The sequence below is a fragment of the Capricornis sumatraensis genome, chromosome 8 (assembly GCF_032405125.1).
Source record: "Capricornis sumatraensis isolate serow.1 chromosome 8, serow.2, whole genome shotgun sequence".
Classification (NCBI taxonomy): Eukaryota; Metazoa; Chordata; class Mammalia; order Artiodactyla; family Bovidae; genus Capricornis; species Capricornis sumatraensis.
Genome location: NC_091076.1, coordinates 70,448,642 through 70,466,979, shown reverse-complemented (window position 1 = coordinate 70,466,979; position 18,338 = coordinate 70,448,642). Strand labels below are relative to the sequence as shown.

General features: G+C 51.5%; 2 protein-coding genes across 2 annotated transcripts; both read left to right on the top strand.

Annotated features, from left to right (window-relative positions):
- PIGS (phosphatidylinositol glycan anchor biosynthesis class S) lies at positions 1-11,797 on the top strand. Its single transcript, XM_068977739.1, has 12 exons — positions 1-45; positions 325-464; positions 547-658; positions 3,038-3,127; positions 3,551-3,642; positions 5,023-5,230; positions 5,762-5,904; positions 7,243-7,357; positions 8,499-8,644; positions 9,429-9,529; positions 10,151-10,361; positions 10,717-11,797. The coding sequence occupies exons 1-12, from the start codon at positions 12-14 to the stop codon at positions 10,990-10,992; spliced, it is 1,668 nt and encodes a 555-aa protein (XP_068833840.1). The 5' UTR covers positions 1-11; the 3' UTR covers positions 10,993-11,797.
- Positions 11,798-12,857: 1,060 nt separating this feature from the next.
- On the top strand, positions 12,858-18,049 carry UNC119 (unc-119 lipid binding chaperone). The gene is made up of 5 exons (XM_068978562.1): positions 12,858-13,107; positions 16,521-16,634; positions 17,137-17,239; positions 17,354-17,526; positions 17,773-18,049. Exons 1-5 carry the CDS (start codon positions 12,888-12,890, stop codon positions 17,883-17,885), a joined length of 723 nt encoding a protein of 240 aa, XP_068834663.1. The 5' UTR covers positions 12,858-12,887; the 3' UTR covers positions 17,886-18,049.
- Positions 18,050-18,338: the final 289 nt, after the last annotated feature.

Genomic DNA, 18,338 nt, shown 5'->3' with positions numbered 1-18,338 from the left:
CGGACGCAAGCATGGCGGCCGCCCGGGCCGCAGCTGCGGACCTAGGTTCGGTGGCATTCGGGTCGGGGCTGCGGCTCGCGGAATGCAAGGGAGGAATGCAGGGGTGGGGACTGTGGTGTGCCAGAGGTCTCGCGGACTGGGGGTCGGGGTTCGTCTCAGACAGGATTCTTTCAGACTCGGGCCCGGGCCCCTAGCCCGGGAATCCCTCGGAAGGCGGGCCGAGAGGCTCTGAGGACGGGTTGCCGGGGGCTGCTCCACCTCCGGGGTGGGGCAGGCACCCAAGCCCACTGCTGGTTCCTCAGTGGATCCCTCTGTGCCCCCCAGAGGTGGTCCGAGGTAAGCGCGCCGCCCTCTTCTTCGCCACGGTGGTCATCGTGCTAGGGTTGCCGCTCTGGTGGAAGACCACGGAGACCTACCGGGCCCCGTTGCCTTACTCCCAGATCAGTGGGCTGAATTCCCTGAAGGTAAGACCTCAGGGGTGGAGGACCAAGGGACAGCCCGTGAAGATGGAGACTCAGCTGATGAATCTGATGCTTCTTCCCGCAGCTGCGGCTAATGGTGCCGGTCACTGTAGTGTTTACCCAGGAGTCAGTGCCATTGGATGACCAGGAAAAGCTGCCTTTCACCGTTGTGCATGAGAGAGAGATCCCTCTGAAGTGTGAGTTCCTGGGGGATCAGGGTTGCCTTTCTGAGCTCAGTCGACAGATAGATTGGCTAGGAGGAGCATGTGTGTGTGTCTGACTCTTTGCAACCCAATGGACGGAAGCCCACCAAGCTCCTCTATCTATGGGATTTCCAGGCAAGAATACTGGAGTGGGTTGCCATTTCTTCCTCCAGGGGATCTTCCCGACCCAGGGATTGAACCCGCGTCCCTTGCATCTCCTGCATTGGCAGGCGGATTCTTTACCACTGTGCCACCTGGGAAGCCCAGGAGGAGCATGGGTACCCTGAAAAAGTGGTTAAAAACTTATTTTAAAAGCCCTCTCTAAATGAACACTGTGTTTGCTGAGGGGGGAAAAAAAAGCTTTAAATTCAGTATTCACGATTAACATGGCAGTTTTTTTCATAAAACAATTGTGCAATACCTGATCAGCAGCAGGTGATGCTCATTAGGGGACAGAGGAGGATGTGGGGTGTAATGGAATGAACACAGGATTTGGAATCAATTTGAACTTGTATACAGGCCTTATTCATTTTAACATTAACACTTTACCGAGTGTGAGGCACTTTTGTGTGCTTAGTCACTCAGTCATGTTTGGACTCTTTGCCACCCCATGGACTGTAGCCCTCCAGGCTCCTCTGTCCATGGGGATTCTCCAGGCAATAATACTGGACTGGATTGCCATGCCCTCCTCCAGGGGATCTTCCAACCAAGAGATCAAATCAAGGTCTCCCGCATTGCAGGCGAATTCTACACCATCTGAACCACCAGGGAAGCACTTTTCCTAGGTATCAGGAATTTGGAGATGAATAAGAAAATGATAATAGTTTCAAGAAATCCATAGGTAGGGGAGAGAGACAGAGAAAGAAATCAATGTAGAAGTATATAAGTATATAAGAAACAGAGACTGTACTTAAGAAAGAGACTATAACTGGGAGGAAAAAAAGGTAGAGAAGGTTTTGAGGGCTGTAATTTTTTTTTTAAGAGAGCATTTATTGTTTTTTAAACAACCTCTGCATTATTTATTATTTTTGGCTGTGCTGGGTCTTCACTGCAGTGTGCAGGCTTCTCATTGAGGTGGTTTCTCTTGTTGTGGAGCAGACTCATTAGTTGTGGCACACAGGCTCAGTTCTTCAGTGACATGTGGAATCTTCCTGGACCAGGGATCGAACCTGTGCCCCTTGCTTTGGCAGGTGGACTCTTATGCACTGCGCCACTAAGGAAGTCCCAAGGGTTGTACTTTTTAAGACAGATTTTTAAAGGAAGTGTAGGAATTCAGGTTAAATGAGGAGGTGAGGAAGGGATAACATTAGGATAACTAATATTAGTTGTTCATTATATGCTAGAAACGAGGTGAAACACTTTATTTACATGTGTTGCCTCATTTAATCCTAACATTATGACCTCCATTTTGTTAAGTTTCTCCTTTTTCTTTTATTATATATCAGCTCTTCCTACCCTGTTCCAGTATATTTCTTTTCATTGATTTGTTGGAGAAACCAGGTCCTTTGTTTGTTAGAACATCTCACATTCTGGATTTGGCAGATTTTTTTTAACGTATTCCTTTATTATCCTTATTTCCTATAAACTGATAGTTAGATCTAGTGGTTTTTTAAAAATCAGGCTCAGGTTTTTCTTTTTTTTTAACTAAAAATATTTTTTTCTTTTGGTTGCACTGTGTGACATGCAGGATCTTAGTTCCCTGACCAGGGATCAAACCTAGGCCCCCTGTATTGGGAGTGTGGAATCTCAGCCACTGGACCGCCAGGGAAGTCCTGACGTGTCCGTTCTGTATGTCTGACTCTCTATTCCAGCATCTTCTTTTTATCAAGAATGTGTACTGAGTTTAATTCTTTCGAGGCATTTATTGAAATAATCACGTGGCTTTCCTCCTTATACCTTTTCATTGTGATGAGTACTGTAGTAGATTTCCCTGTGGGGAGGGTACTCCAGGTTTAAGGTACACAGGGAGAGGGAAGGGCTGGGCAGGTAGACGAGGTGGAGTGCCTATACTTATATCATCCACGGTTTTTCAGGAGGCGCTAGTGGAAAGAACCTGCCTGCCAATGCAGGAAATGCAAGAGACTTGAGTTTGATCCCTACATCAGGAAGATCCTCTGGAGGAGGGCATGGCAACCCACTCCAGTATTCTTGCCTAGAAAATCCCATGGACAGATGGGCCTGGTGGGCTACAGTCCATGGGGTCAGAAAGTCAGACACCACTGAGTATGCACACACAGTCTGCATAAATCATTAGAACTGGCTGTAGCTTCTTGGTCTTTCTCTGCACATCATCATCTTGCTCTCCAGGATGCTGGATAGTGTTAGGGCTGGAAAGGTGGGCTCTTTTCATTATGCCTCTTTCTTTTCTCTCAGATAAACTGAAAATCAAATGCCGTTTTCAGAAGGCTTATCGGAAGGCTTTGGATCATGAGGAGGCGGCCCTGTCACTGGGCAATATACAAGGTACCGGAAGGGGTGATTATTTTTAACAGGAAGCCGTCTTTTTCCTTCTGATCTCTAAGTGTGTAGTTTTCATACTTTGTCTTTTTTTTTTTTTTTTTTTTGGCTGCATCATGCAGCTTGTGGCTATCTCACTTCCCCCACCAGGGATTGAACCCGGGCCATGGCAATGGGAAAGCCCAGAATCCTGACCACTAGGCCACCAGGGAATTCCTGCCATCCCTTGTCTTAACTCCAGAACCTCTCTGGGAATGCTGGGAGTGAGAGACCTTGTGTCTCAGCGCGGGCCACTGAAGGCCAAACCTGGCCACCGTGTCAGCTGGGTGTGAGTGGGAGGTGGAGTGATGGACTAGGCATCCTGGGGGAGCCAGAGGGAGAGGGAATGGTGTTTTCTGCTCCTGGTAAACCCCCTGCTCTCGTCCCCAGAGGCAGAAGCCATGTTAGCTGAGCCATCGGAGCAAGCAGAGGGCTCCCTGACAGTGTACGTGATCTCTGAACGCTGCTCGCTCCTCCCTCAGGTAGGGTGAGCAGACAGGCTGCAGCCTGGCCGTCTCCCTACAGCTCGTCCTCACCTGTCTCCTGGTTGTGGGATTGCCCATTCCTTCCATTTGCTGCAGAAAACTCCGCAAGTATTTTTTTTAAAAAGAATGCAAATAGGGATTGTTTTCATTGACTCTGGGTCTTTCTAAATCCAGGGCTTGGAGATGGTTAAAGTTCCAATTTAAAGTGGGGGAAAAAAGTCAGTAGGATTAAAGAAGCTGCTTTGAATGGGCTGGGATGATAATATGAGCCACACATTGATCTTTTCACTTACTGAGCAAAAGGCTCAGTGGGAGCTGTACCACGTACATTTAATTTAATTTATTTATTAAAATATTATTTATTTGACTGTGCCAGGTCTTAGTTGCGGCACATGAGATCTTTGATCTTTGTTGTAGCATATGGGGTCCTTAGTTGCATGTGGCATGTGAACTTAGTTGTGGCCTGCGGGATCTGGTTCCTTGACTAGGGATTGAACCCAGGCCCTCTGCATTGGGAGCATAGAGTCTTAGCCACTGGATCATCAGGGAAGTCCCTTATTTTTAAATTTATAATGAAATGTTAATTATTACAAAAAGATGAAAGAAAATTTTAATGAACATGCATTTCCCATTCCCAGTTTGCAAAGTACAGTACAACCCTAGTGTATCTCCATGGTTATACCCCATTCCCTTTCAGCCCAAGGCAACCATAGTTTTTGTGTATCATTCTCTTACTTTTCTTTCAAGTTTTACCACATGTTATATCTCTACAAGCACTATGCTTAATTTTACCTGTTTTTGAACTTTATGTAAATGGCATAATAGATTGCATGTTCTTCTCCAGTTTTCACTTCGCTCGACCTTTATGTTTGAGTCATTCATAATGTCTGGTTGAATCTAACGCGTTCATTTAAAATTCTGCCTTATGTTTCATTGTATAAACATATCACAGTTTATCCATTCTGTCGCGAACAGGCATTTGGATTGTCTCCAGTTTTATCCTATTACAAATAATGCTGCCGTGAAAATTCTTGTACTTGCCTCTCTGCCATGTGCTGTCTGCTTATATCAAACTTGCCAGTGGTTTGCTTCTTCTTGCTCAGTGTGCCGTCTCTTAGTTTCTAGCCCACAAAGATAGAGCTGTTGCCTGGACCTGTGTCGACTGGGAAGGAGAAGAGAACTGAAATGAATGAAAACACTCACATAACCCCATAGTTCAGAAATGCTGAGATAATTAGTTCACTGTGAATCCAGAGAGAGGTGCAGACCTGCTGGTCGGTGGCAAAAGACCAGATTTTCAAAGAGAGGAGCCAGAGTGCTCCTCTGCTTTCTTTCCTGACCTGTGTGGGCCTCCTGTCCCTTGCTTGCCCCTCATAGGACATGATGAGTTACATTGGGTCCAAGAGGATGGCAGTTGTGCGGGGGATAATGCACCGGGAGGCCTTCAACATCATCGGCCGCCGCATCATCCAGGTAGCCCAGGCCATGTCTTTGACCGAGGACGTTCTTGCTGCAGCCCTGGCTGACCACCTTCCCGAGGACAAGTGGAGCTCTGATAAGAGGCGGCCTCTCAAGTCCAGCTTGGGTAGGATGTCCTGGCTTTTGCCAGGGGAAGGAAGAGGGAAATGAATTATGCGGAGACACTGGGGTGGGAGGGGAATCTACATGCAGATGCTTCACTCTTTTCTTCTGTGATTTCTTAGAAGTATTTATTTTTAATCGAAGGATAACTGCTTTACAATATTGTGTTGGTTTCTGCCCTACATCAACATGAATCAGCCATAGGTTTTAGTTTCATTTTTCTTAAAAATTTTTTTTAAATTTATTTGGCTGTGTGAAATCTTAGTTGCAGCATGGGGGATCTAGTTCCCTGACCAAGGACTGAACCCAGGCCCCCTGCATTGGGAGTGCAGAGTCTTAGCCGCTGGACCACCAGAGAAGTCTCTCATCTTTTTCTTAAAATACTCGGTGTTCCTCACCCCAGTTTTATCCTCCCTTTGGTTCCATGATGGCAATCAGGCCCCTTCCAGAGAGAAACAAGTGCAGCTTAGCCAGGGGTACAGGCTTGCCTTTGATCCATAGGAACCCCTGGCGTCCCTGACTCCTGTTTCTTTAGGCTATGAAATCACCTTCAGTTTACTCAACCCTGACCCCAAGTCCCATGACGTGCACTGGGACATTGAGGGGGCTGTCCGGCGCTACGTGCAGCCCTTCCTGAGAGCCCTCAGTGCAGCAGGAAACTTCTCTGTGGACTCGCAGGTGAGACTAGGAGCAAGCTGAAGAGCGCTTTTCCTGGGTACATCACCCTTTGCCATCCTGCACCATCGTTTCCTACCATACATATTTAGCCTTTACAAGTGTAGTCTGTTCTTCTGGCTCTTTGAGCTTGGTGGTTGGTGAGGAAATTCTTGTGTATGTATATGGTTCTGGGGTCTACTTTCCCTCCTTAGTGTCCAGCTTGGGGAATTTTGTCAGTGCTTGTTAAAAAACTAACTTCCTTATGGCTCCTTCTGGAACTGTATACAACAGTTTTACTATCCTACAAATTTATTTAAAAACACACAGGCAGTTTGGGATTGACGTGTACATACTGCTGTATTTAAAATGGATAACCCAACAGGGACCTAGTGTATAGAACACTCTGCTCAGGGGTATGTGGCAGCCTAGATGGGAGGGGAGTTTGGGAGAGAATAGATACATGTATATGTATGGCTGAGTCCCTTTGCTGTCCACGTGAAACTATCTCAACATTGTTAATTGACTATACTTTGGTATAAAATTGGAGAAGGCAGTGGCACCCCATTCCAGTACTCTTGCCTGGAAAATCCCATGGATGGAGGAGCCTGGTAGGCTGTGGTCCGTAGGGTCGCTAAGAGTCAGACACAACTGAGCGACTTCACTTTCACTTTTCACTTTCATGCATTGGAGAAGGAAATGGCAACCCACTGCAATATTCTTGCCTGGAGAATCCCAGGGACGGGGGAGCCTGGTGGGCTGCCATCTGTGGGGTTGCACAGAGTCCGACACGACTGAAGCAACTTAGCAGCAGCAGCAGCTGCAGTATAAAATAGTTTAAAAAAAACTTCCTGAAATATGTTAACATAGTAACAATAAAGACGTGAAGAATGTAGTTTTCTGAATCACACAGTGTCCTTTTTAGGGAAAATGTGGGAGACATTTTTATCAGGTCTTGGTAGTGGGAGTAATTAACTTCTGAACACCTGACTTGATTTGATCTGTGGACACTGAATTATCCTCTTTTTTGTTTAGGCTTTTGGAGAGCCTGGTAAAATAATATGTTCAAAGCATGGATTTAGTGTGTTAACTTTATCCTTAGCTTTGTTATTTTTTTCCCCTAGTCCTGTTTTCTCTCAGCCTTGATTTTTTTTTAATTAATTTTTTTTTTTTAATTGAAGGACAGTTGCTTTACAGAATTGTGTTGGTTTCTGCCAAACAGCAACATGAATCAACCATAGGTATACATAAGCTTTGATTTTTGTCTCTCATATTTTCCCTGCCTAATTGTTATCTTTTTGAGAACACACTGGACTATCAATCAACAGACAAAATAACACGTTTTTCCTCTTTGTTCTTCAGATCCTTTACTATGCAGTGCTGGGGGTAAACCCCCGCTTTGACTCAGCTTCCTCCAGCTACTACTTGGCCGCACACAGCCTCCCCCATGTCATCAACCCCGTGGAGTCCCGGCTGGGTGAGCTCCTGAGATTGAGGGTCTCCCTGGCAGGCCAGGGAAGGACCCGGTAGGCTCAGCCTGGGCTGGGAAGTGGGTTGTATATAGTGACGGCTCCCAGGTTGGGTTGGTCCGAGAGTGTTGAGGAGGTGCTGGGCTTTTAGGCTCCTTTCCCATGATAGTCTCCACTTCCACACTGTCATAGCCAAAAGCACTTGTTAAGCATTCCATGCACTTTTTATAAACACATGGATCGTCCCTGCAAACCATCCAGGGAAGATACAGCCACACTTTCTTGTAAGAAAGACGATAGTAGCAGAACATGAAGGTGGAATTTGAGTTGATAGTTCTTCTGATTGAGGAACCTTGAAGCTGGGATTCCAGTTTTTCATTTTGGGGCTGGATCCTGGGAAGAGGAGGTTTGACTGAGAACTGTAATAGAGGCAAACCAAGGGGAGTAAATCACTAGCTGTGGAATTTCAGGGTTAGGTCAGCATGTATCAAGGGCTGTGGGAGGGACAACACGAGAGGCCTTGGTGAATCCTTCCTCCCTTCCTCCTTCCCTTCAAAGACTGAGGGACTGCTTAACGGCATGAGTATCTACAGAGAGAGAGATTTCAGGCTAGGCCACTATGAGCTCAGAGGCAAAAGTGTTAAGAGTGCATAGATATTCTGGAAGCTCAGGAAAGTTTACTGTGGATGAATTTTGAGAGAGTGACCGAGTTGAGGCTGCCCAGGCAGGCAGGCAGGCGCTAGATCACCACTTTAAGATGTTTGAACTTTAACCTGGTAAGAGTGGCTGGCTGCAGAAGGATATGAAGCAGGGACTGACGCGAGGTCAGATTTATCCTTGTGCCTAAGAACGGGTTATAGTAATATGGGTGCAATATGGTAGTGGGCCAGAGAGCAGTCGGTGGCAGGGTATGGTGTGGGGGTCTGTTGGAGGAGGGGTGATTGGGGGGCAGGAGTGCACTTTCAGGGGAGTGGCACATGTTGGGAGAATGTTGAGGTTCTTTACCACAGACACCCAGGCCCGGAGGATATCTTAGTGATTATCAGCTGGGGAAACTGAGGTACAGAGTGCCCAGCAGTCAGCGGCTGACCTGGAACTAAGATCTGGATTCAACCTGCTGTGCTGACTCCCCTTCTCCTTGTGCCCCAGGATCCAGTGCCGCCTCCCTTTACCCCGTGCTCAACTTTCTCCTCTACGTTCCGGAGCTCGCCCACTCCCCCCTGTACATTCAGGACAAGGATGGGGCTCCAGTGGCCACCAACGCCTTCCACAGTCCCCGCTGGGGTGGCATTATGGTAAATGGTCACACCGTGCAGAGCCCAGAGCCCAAGCTTCAGGGACAGACTGATGTTCCCTGAGACTGTTCCTTCTGCTATTCCTCTGTGGCCCGGCCTGAGTGGGCCGGGGAGGTGAGGGCGCCTCCTCGGCCGGCCCCACTGCTTCTTGTTTCCATCAGTGTTGCTATAATCAGCCCCTTCTGCACTTGGCAGTTTGCACTGACTTAGGACTATTCTATGTGTAACTTAGATCCAGGCACTATCTGTGGGAGTCTTACAAGATTGGTAACTCTGTCTCCCCTGTAAGATTGGGAGTTTCTCATGGGTAGGAACTCTAAAATGGAATACAAATATTTCATTTTCTTTTTTTTTTTTTAATAAGTATTTCTTTAATAAGATTTGTGAGGGGGTAATGGAGATACAGGGCTTCCCAGGTGGTGTTAGTGGTAAAGAAGCCGCCTGCCAGTGCAGGAGATATAAGAGACGTGGGTTTGATCCCTGGGTCGGGAAGATCCTCTGGAGAAGGAAATGGCAACTCGCTCTAGTGTTCCTGCCTGGAAAATCCCATGGACAGAGGAGCCTGGCTGTAGTCCATAGGGTTGCACAGAGTCAGAAATGACTAATAATAGTGGAGATCATGTATATAATACTCCTAATAGCAGGTATTCCAGACATATTTGGTTTGTCATTTTTAAAGAGCACAGAGTATGTTTTCCTTTTCTCTCGTGGGCCCCAGAGGGTCTGGGGCAGAGCTGTGCAAGGTTGTGGCATGATGTTGAGGCCACCTTGTTGCCCCCTGCAGGTATACAACGTGGACCCGAAAGCCTACAACGGCTCGCAGCTGCCGGTGAGAGTCGAAGTGGACATGATGCGGGTTATGGAGGTGTTCCTGGCTCAGTTGCGGTGAGGCCCTGGGGGATCCGCTTGGGGGTGTGGCTACTGAGTCTGACTCTTGCCTGGAGTGAACTCTCACCTGGCAGGGATACGTTGGCTATACCTGGAGCCCCAAGGAAACCAAGAAAAGTTTCCAAGAATCCCTTCATCTTTCTCCTAAGACAGACTAGTTGCTGACAAAGACTGTTTTAGGAAAAATAGCCTTATGAATCTGTGGTGGCTCAGTGGTAAAGAATCCGCCTGCCAATACAGGAGACATGGGTTCGATCCCTGGATCAGGAAGATCCCCTAGAGGAGGAAATGGCAACCCACTCCAGTATTTTTGCTTGGGAAATCCCATGGACAGAGGAGCCTGACGGGCTACAGTCCATGGGGTCACAAAAGAGTCAGACACGACTTAGCAACTAAACTTCAACAACAAGAACAAAAAGTGAGATCACTGGTTAAAGCGGAGCTTGGGGCTTGGAACTGCTTAGGGTTGCGTCTCACCCCCTAAGACCCTGAGGTGCTTCCTACAACCCCTGTGGTTCTGGGTGAGATGGAAAATCTTGATAGTTACTCTAGGAATCTTGACCATCTTCTCGCACCTTGTGGTCTCTGCTCCGTTGATCTTCTGCGCTGTTCCTACAGGCTGCTCTTTGGGATTGCCCAGCCCCAGCTGCCTCCAAAATGCCTGTTTTTGGGGCCTAAGAGTGAAGGGATAATGACCTGGGAGTTAGACCAGTTGCTCTGGGCCCGGTCCGTGGAGAACCTAGCCACAGCCACCACCACTCTCACCTCCCTGGCCCAGCTTCTGGGCAAGATCAGCAATATTGTCATCAAGGACGATGTGGCGTCTGAGGTAAGCAGGCAGGGGATGCATTCTGTGGCTTAGGACTGGAGTGGCCAGCAACGGCCAGGGAGTGGTGAAGGCAGAGAGCCATTTGAGGTTCAGAGAGTGTGTGGGCATGCCATCCTCAGTGCCCAGGCTTCCTCTAGAGGGCAGTGCCAGCTCCCCAGGAGGAGTGCAGTGTGGGTGTGAAGTGTTAAATGGGCACTAAGAAGATAACCCCTGGCCCTTTTATACTGGCTGCCATATATCCTGGGTGAACTTCAAGCAACCTGCCTGGTAGATAGACGACACAGTGGGGCCCTCTCCCATCCCTCCCTACCAACTGATGCCTCAGACTTTTCGGTAACACCCTGCCCCTTCCTAGGTATACAGGGCTGTAGCTGCAGTCCAGAAGGCGGCGGAGGAGTTGTCCTCTGGGCACCTGTCCTCTGCCTTCGCTGCCAGCCAGGAAGCTGTGACATCCTCGGAGCGTGCCTTTTTTGATCCCTCGCTCCTCCACCTTCTCTATTTCCCTGATGACCAGAAGTTTGCCATTTACATCCCACTCTTCCTGCCCATGGCTGTGCCCATCCTCTTGTCCCTGTTCAAAATCTTCCTGGAGACTCGCAAGTCCTGGAAAAAGCCTGAGAAGACAGACTGAGTGGGGTGGCATCACAGTAGGAAGCCTTCCTTTCCAGCTAGGAGGGGAGGTGTTAGATTGAGAGGCACATAACGGGGCCTGCCACAAATGATTTGTCCAGCCTGCTCTGTTGCCACTCCAGCAATCAAAGTATAACACTCCAAGAGGGTTTGCTCTTTCCTGTCCTCCCCATTCTTGTGGCTCAGGTCCCTCCCACTCTTCATCTCCTCCCCCCACTCCAACTCCCAAACCTCAAAAGACCCAATCTGGGACTCCTTACCTGCCTTGAACTTGAAGGCCTTTTACTATCTCCCGCTGCAGCAGGGGCAGCTTATCTTTCTGCCCTGTTCCTCACAGTCCTCTTGCACTGAGCGGGAGCATTAGGGAAAAGCCCTGGGTGGGATCTAGGGCCCTTCCCTGCTGCTTCTCTCTGATCCCTCAGAGAGAGCCCTAGCACTGCTCTTCTAGAAGGGGCCAGGCCCGTGTCATCTCTGGGGCCTTCTCCCTTCCTCCTGGGTGGCTACACTTGGTGGGTGCAGCCTGATGCTGTGTGTGGCAGAGGTTCCCTTCCTCATCCCTTTATAGAGGCAGTGTGGTACAGTGGGGAGAGTTCTGGACTTGGGATCCAACATGTCTGAATTCAACCCTTGCTTCTGCACTTAATATCAGGGGAGCTTTGAATAAGCTACTTAATCCTCTCTGAGCCTCAGTTTTTCTTTTGTTAAAATAGCACTAATGACACCTCCCTTACAGGGTGGTTGTGAGGATTAAATGTGATGAGCTTGTGAAAGTGTCTGGCATATTCTAGGCTCTCAATAAACATTGGTTGAATATGAACTGGAATGATACGAAGTGTGATCATACCTTTCATTCTTCATTCGTGTGTAAGTCATGGTTTCCTCCTGTCTGTCTTCCTGGGCTCACTGGGTCCATTTTACTGCCAGCTAGCCAGGTGCCCTTCCTACCTTCCTGTGCTGGAGGGCCCTGTGGTGGCTAGACATTGTAAGCTGTTGTCCCTCAGAATTTCCTGGGTTATCTAGCAGGGGGTCTGGGAGAGGAGTAGCAGTGTAAGCTCTCAGATACTAACTGATTCATAAATTCTAAAAAAGAATATACAGTTGGCCCTTGAACAACGTAGTGGGTGAGATGCCTACCCTCTGCACATTCAAAACTCAGACAATAATTTATATTTGGCCCTGTTTATCTGCAGTTCCATACCCACATATTCAGCCAACCTCCCATCGTGTAGTATTGTAGTATTTTCTATTGAAAAAAAATCCAGATAGGTGGACCCACTCACTTCAAACCCATGTTGCTCAAGGGTCAACTGTGTTGAGTGCAAGCTGCAGTGGGCACTGGACTAAGTGCTAGGTATTCTAGAGAACGAAGACGAGATCTCCAGTTTCACTGAACTGGTCTTGTAGGAGGACTGGTCAGTGAGCAAATGAAACGAATTTCAGATGATGCATTAGAAAAAACAGGCTGATCAGATAGTGATGGGGTGTCTGAGAGGGCCTCTGAGCAGATGACATTTGAGCTGAGACCGGAAGAACGAGAGGAGGCCACCTCTGGGGGAAGAGCATCCCAGGCCCTGAGACGGGAACTCACGTGCGGGGCAGAGGGAAGGGCGGAGTGGCTGGAAGCCAGCGAATAAGAAGGAGTAGGTAGCCAGGACCCTGAAAACCCCTACCGGAAAAATGAACGACGTCCCCGGGCGGGCCCCCTCCCTGCCCCGGGTCCGTAGCCCAGGTGGGCGGGCGGTGGGCGTGGTCAGCCCCGGGCCCACCCCGGGGGCGGGGCGGTACCTGGGGCTCCGGTCCGGCCGGGGGCGGGGCTGCGGACGCTCCCCCTTCTCTCGGCTCCAGCCGGCGCAGGCAGCCGCGGCGGCAGCTGGCGAGCCGCGGCCCCGCGAGGCCATGAAGGTGAAGAAGGGCGGCGGCGGGGCCGGGACGGGAGCGGAGCACGCTCCAGGGGCCTCGGGCCCGAACGTGGAGCCCAAGCCGGAGCTGCACGCGGAATCCGAATCCGGGTCCGAGTCGGAGCCGGAGGCAGGCCCGGGGCCCAGGCCGGGGCCGCTGCAGAGGAAGCAGCCGATCGGGCCGGAGGACGTGTTGGGGCTGCAGCGGATCACGGGCGGTGAGCACCCGCGAGGCAGCATCGCCCGCGGGCGGGAGTGAGAGAGCGCGAGAGGGGGCCCTCCGGGCGCGTAGAGCCCGGGCCCCCGCCCCCTTTCGCGCCCTCCCCCGCCTCCCCTCCCCCACCCGGGTGCTCCTCTCTTGTGTCCTCTACCCTTCTGCCTCCAAGCCTGAGATCTCCATGTCCCCCCTTTCCTCGATCTCTCTCTGCGCCCGCCTTGTCCCTTTAGAGATTCGTTTCCACCCCTTTCCTTCCTTTTTGAGGAGTCCATCCCCCTTTCCCATGGTGGAGGTGGGGCAGCAGCTGCAACTGTGACCCCCTCCCCACAGAGTCTTCAGAGTTCTTTGAAGATCTTCTCTGCAATAATGAGGAGGGGGCTGAATGCAGTCAGTCCCCAGTCTCCTCCACCCTAGAGGCTACGTGTGGTATCAAAACCCTTAGGTCTCCTTCACACTGGACACCCCCAGGAAGTCTGGGGCCATCACTCTCTCCAGGAAAGGACCTGAAGAGGAAGCTTCAGTGCTTTGACTCTGGGCTTCTCAAGGAAGTGGGTTAATACCCCCTTTAGCCTGAACTAGGGCCTGTCCTCTTCTGGGAGGCCAAGCCACCACTGTGGTTGAGTTTCTGAGCTGGATTGCCAAACTGAAGTTCCAACTTTGCCGTCCTATTGGCTGTGTGACCTTGGGCTAATAACTTCACCTCTCTGAGCATATTCATCTGTAAAATGGGAATAATGACCCCTAACTTTAGAGAGCTGTTGTGAAAATAAATCCTGTGATTTTGCACTGTGCCTGGCAGGCCATGCATGCTCTGTAAATAGGGCTCTTTTTTCAATACTGAGGGCCCCACAGGACTGCTCATGGCTGCTGCCTGGAGGCAGACAAATGGGCATTCAGGGTGGGGGAGGGGGTCACCGTAGGCAGGGAACAAGGGAGGGAAGTCTCATGGCAGAGGCCGTGGCTGAGCCTGAAAGAACAGAAGGCACTTGGAGAGGCAGTGGCCTTCTATCTTGGCCTCATTGGTTAGTAACCTTGCCCTGGCTCCCTCTGTGAGGGCAACTTTTGGAGTCCCCCTGTGAGGGTAGCGAGCAGTTGCTGGACTGGACCTGAGCTCTGGTGCTGCAGGAGCAGAAGAGTCCAGGGCTTCCAAACAGCTGTGGAGGGGACTGTGATGGCAGGTCTAGGCCTGTGCATCTGGGTCCCCAGGGGACCAGCATCTCCCTCCTCTCTTAGCCAGGCAGCAGTCATTCTTGGCTGGGCCCTTGGAGCACTGAACTGCCTTACCCAAGCAGGCAGTAATAGAGGGAAGGTGCCTGGACCAGTCTGATGGTGGTGCCAGTTGGGCTATAATTGGCAACAGTAGCATTTAGGATTCAGGTTAGCTCTGGGGCAGAACTTCCCTATAGGATGTCTAACTTGTCCCAGTCCTAGGTAACTTTCGAGGTGATTTTGCAGCCAGAGGGGCTTCTAGCCCATATACAACTGTGTGTCTGAATTTGGAGGAAATTCATAGCCCTTAGAGATTCAGCATCTGGGGGCGATTAGAGGAAGAGTCTTCACCGGATCCCTCTCCTTTGTGGAAGCTGAGAACAGGGCTCCAGGGCTCTCTCCACTGGCACCCCTGCCTGTCTCCTCTGACCCTAATCACACAGGTCTGAGTTTGTTCTTCCTGGATTACCCAGACCTGAATCCAGCTTAGGAAGCTATTTGTGGCTGAGGCGAAGGGAGCAGTTGCATTCTGAGCTCTCAGCCACTCTGCCCCTTATCGGGCCTGACCCCAAGTCCCAGGCATCATCCTTCTCCAGCTGGGGGAGGGAGTGGAGGTGGTGTCCTGAGCCATGGGCATCTTCCATTCCTCACTTCCTCTAAGGACAAAGGGATTGATAGGCTGAGTTTGCAGTAGAAGAGACAGAGGTCACGCTGCAAGCTGTTCTCCAGTGAGAGGAGAGGCTCTGGAAGTTAGGGAATGGGGGAAGGAGGGGAACTCTATGGGGAGCCAGGAGCTGGGCGACTAGGGTGCTGTTCTGAGTTCTGCCTCTTCCTCTCCTCTGCCCTGTACTTTCCTCCTACGTCTTTGGATTAGTGTTTACTTTCTGTGAAAATAAGTTGTGTCCAGGGTGAGGTAGGACCTGCCTACTTCCATTCCTCCTCTCCCCACCGTGGGCTGTGATGGGCAGGCCAGGGCTCCAGCCCCACCATAAGCCCTGTGTAGTCCCTGCTGGACCCCAAATGCCAGGTGGCCACCAGGAGGGCTTCCTGGAGGGGGCTGCCCCAGGCTTGGGAAGAGAGAATGACTTTACATTCACTTCCTCTTCCTGCCCCAGAGGAATCAGTGGTGGCCTAGGGGCCTAGTGGGTGATTTCCGGGCCTCTGCGGGGAGGATGTGATGCTGTGCTGGCACCAGAGCCCCCACTGCACCTCTCTGTTTCTTCCTATTTGCTGCTGGGGCCTCCTCCCTTAGTGCTTGCAGTTGCTGCTGCAGGAGTGGTGACGGTTGGATCAGGCCCTGCTATTTCTGAGCTTCCTCAAGCCGAGCCCACCACTGTTCGTGGTTCCTCTTCTGGGCTCAAGGATTCCCCTTACCCCAGTCACAGCCCTGCTATACCCGCCACACCCTCTTACTGGCCTTGCCCCTTCTCTCTGGGGGTGGCTCAGAGTTAAGGGTGGATGGATGACCTTTAAGGGGGGGTTCCCTCCATAGACCTCCTCGGCTAAGACCTCCTCTTGTTTGAAGATCAGTGGGGGATGAGAGCAAAGGTAGCTCCCTTTCCCTCTCCACACCCCGCTCCCCCCCAAATATTCCAGGCTCTGGGCTTGAGTCAGCAGAGCTTTGACTAAGCTGCTTAAGGGAGCTGGGTTTGTATAAGCCTCTTATGGGGAGAGGAGGGGCCTGGGGGGTGAGGAAGAACAGGGAAGGGGTTGTTTGTTTGCCCCAGCACTACCTAGGTCAGATTAAGTCCTTGCTTGACACACTTAGATGTGGCACCGGGGTATCCTCTCTGCAAACAGAGCTGTGTCACCCCCATTAGAGTGAGGTCCCTCTCAGGGTGGTGGGGGGCGGGGCTTCCCACCTGATTCTAGACTCATCTGGTTAGAAGTCACCGAGCCACTCCTGACATAGCAGAGGCTGGAATGAAGGGCCCTCCACCCCCAGGTGGGAGCGAAAGTGTGGGGGAGGTGGTCTTGTCCTCCCTCCTGCCCCTCCCTGACCCAGAAGCTACCAGGAGAGAACCATTTGTCCACCGTTAGATCACAAGAGCAGAGCTATGTCTCCCCCGCACTCTGTGGGGGCTCCCTCAGGTTAGAGGCTCAGTTCTCTTTGTCTGCAAAGCAGTCACCCTAGGGATCAGAGAAAGTGGTAGCTAGTCCGGGGTAGCTAGGTCCCTTCCTTGCTCAGCCGCCTATCTCCCCTAGACTACCTGTGCTCCCCCGAGGAGAATATCTACAAGATTGACTTCGTCAGGTTCAAGATTCGGGACATGGACTCAGGCACTGTCCTCTTTGAAATCAAGAAGCCCCCAGCTTCAGGTGAGTGCATTGGGTACGCCAGCATCCACAGAGGAAGTTGGCTGCCCAGGGACTCTGGAGGCCACTGAGGAGTCAGAACAGAGCTGAGATCGGCACCCAAGTCTCCCCAGGAGTCACCAAGCAGCAGGGCCCTCTGCCTGGGGCTGTGCTGCTGTTTTACCTTCCCCTGGGTCCCTGGGGTTGGACGTCTTGAGAGGACAATCCTGCCTCTTCAGTCCCTGCCGGCCTGCCCCCTGTAGGCCCCCTTGGGAACTGCAGTCCCAGAGGCCCCAGGTCTTTTTATCTCTTGGGGCTCTGGGACTCTCAGTTGAAACTGGTGACCTGCTGACCAATTTAGAAGCAATTGGAAGCATTTGGCCAATGGTCTGAACCCTCAATATGCATCAGTATCTCCTGAGGAGTTTTGAAAGAAATTCAGACAGATGAGGTCCCTGGGGTGAAACTCCGGGTGGGCATGGGCCCCACATGAAGCCCACTGAGCCCCAGCTGGGGTGCATTACAGAGCGGCTGCCCATCAACCCGCGGGACCTGGACCCCAATGCTGGGCGCTTTGTCCGCTACCAGTTCACGCCTGCCTTCCTCCGCCTGAGGCAGGTGGGAGCCACGTGAGTCACTGGGCCAGGGAGAGGGGTAGGGGTGGGGGTGGGAAGGAGCCCTTCCTGAGTTCTTGCTGAGTCCCTCCTGGGGCCCAGCTCAGCCCCGCCCCCTTCTCTGCTCAGGGTGGAGTTCACAGTGGGAGACAAGCCTGTCAACAACTTCCGCATGATTGAGAGGCACTACTTCCGCAACCAGCTGCTCAAAAGCTTCGACTTCCACTTTGGCTTCTGCATCCCCAGCAGCAAGAACACCTGCGAGCACATCTATGACTTCCCTGCTCTCTCCGAGGAGCTGAGTGCGTTGGGGGCGGGGGACTCAGAGGGACCAGGTTGGAGGGAATGTGGGTCTGAGCCCCTCTCTTCCCTTTGCAGCTCTCTTGTGTCTAGCCACCGTTCCTAAGCCACCTATAGGGAAACTGAGACCCAAAGAGGCTGGGGGAACTCTTTGTTCAGCTTATCCCTGTCCCCGAGTCCTGAAGCCCCTGCTGTGACCTGGCTCAGGCTCCTGACCTTTGCCCCAACTGGCTGGGCCTCTCTTGCAGTCAACGAGATGATCCGTCACCCGTATGAGACACAGTCCGACAGCTTCTACTTCGTGGATGACCGGCTGGTGATGCACAACAAAGCTGACTATTCCTACAGCGGGACGCCCTGACTCCGCAAGCCACCCCCTACCTCAGGAGGCTCCTGGGCCCACAGCCGTGACCACCCCAACACTCACCTCTCAACCCCGGGTCTTCTGTCCGAGGAGTATTGCCGAAGCCCTGAGCCCTGAGTCAGTGTTGGGAGGGAGGGTGCCTGAGGTCCCCCAGTCCAAGCCTGTGCAGCCCATGGGGCCTGGCATGTGGGGTGGGGTGGTAGTGGGGCTGTTCACCTGCACATTCCAGGAAGACCCTCTGTTGGAGGAGTAGCCAGGACTTGCAGACAACCTAGTTGGCCCTAGCCTCTTGGGCCCAAGTTGCAGAATAGAGATCCCCTATCCAGGCTTTTCCCCTGCCCACTACCGACAGGCCATTTAGTAAATTCACAGATGAAGTTCCATGCGGGGTCTGGTAGTCAAGCTTCCCAAGGGAGTCTGGGTCCTGACCCCAGCCCCGGTCTCTACCAT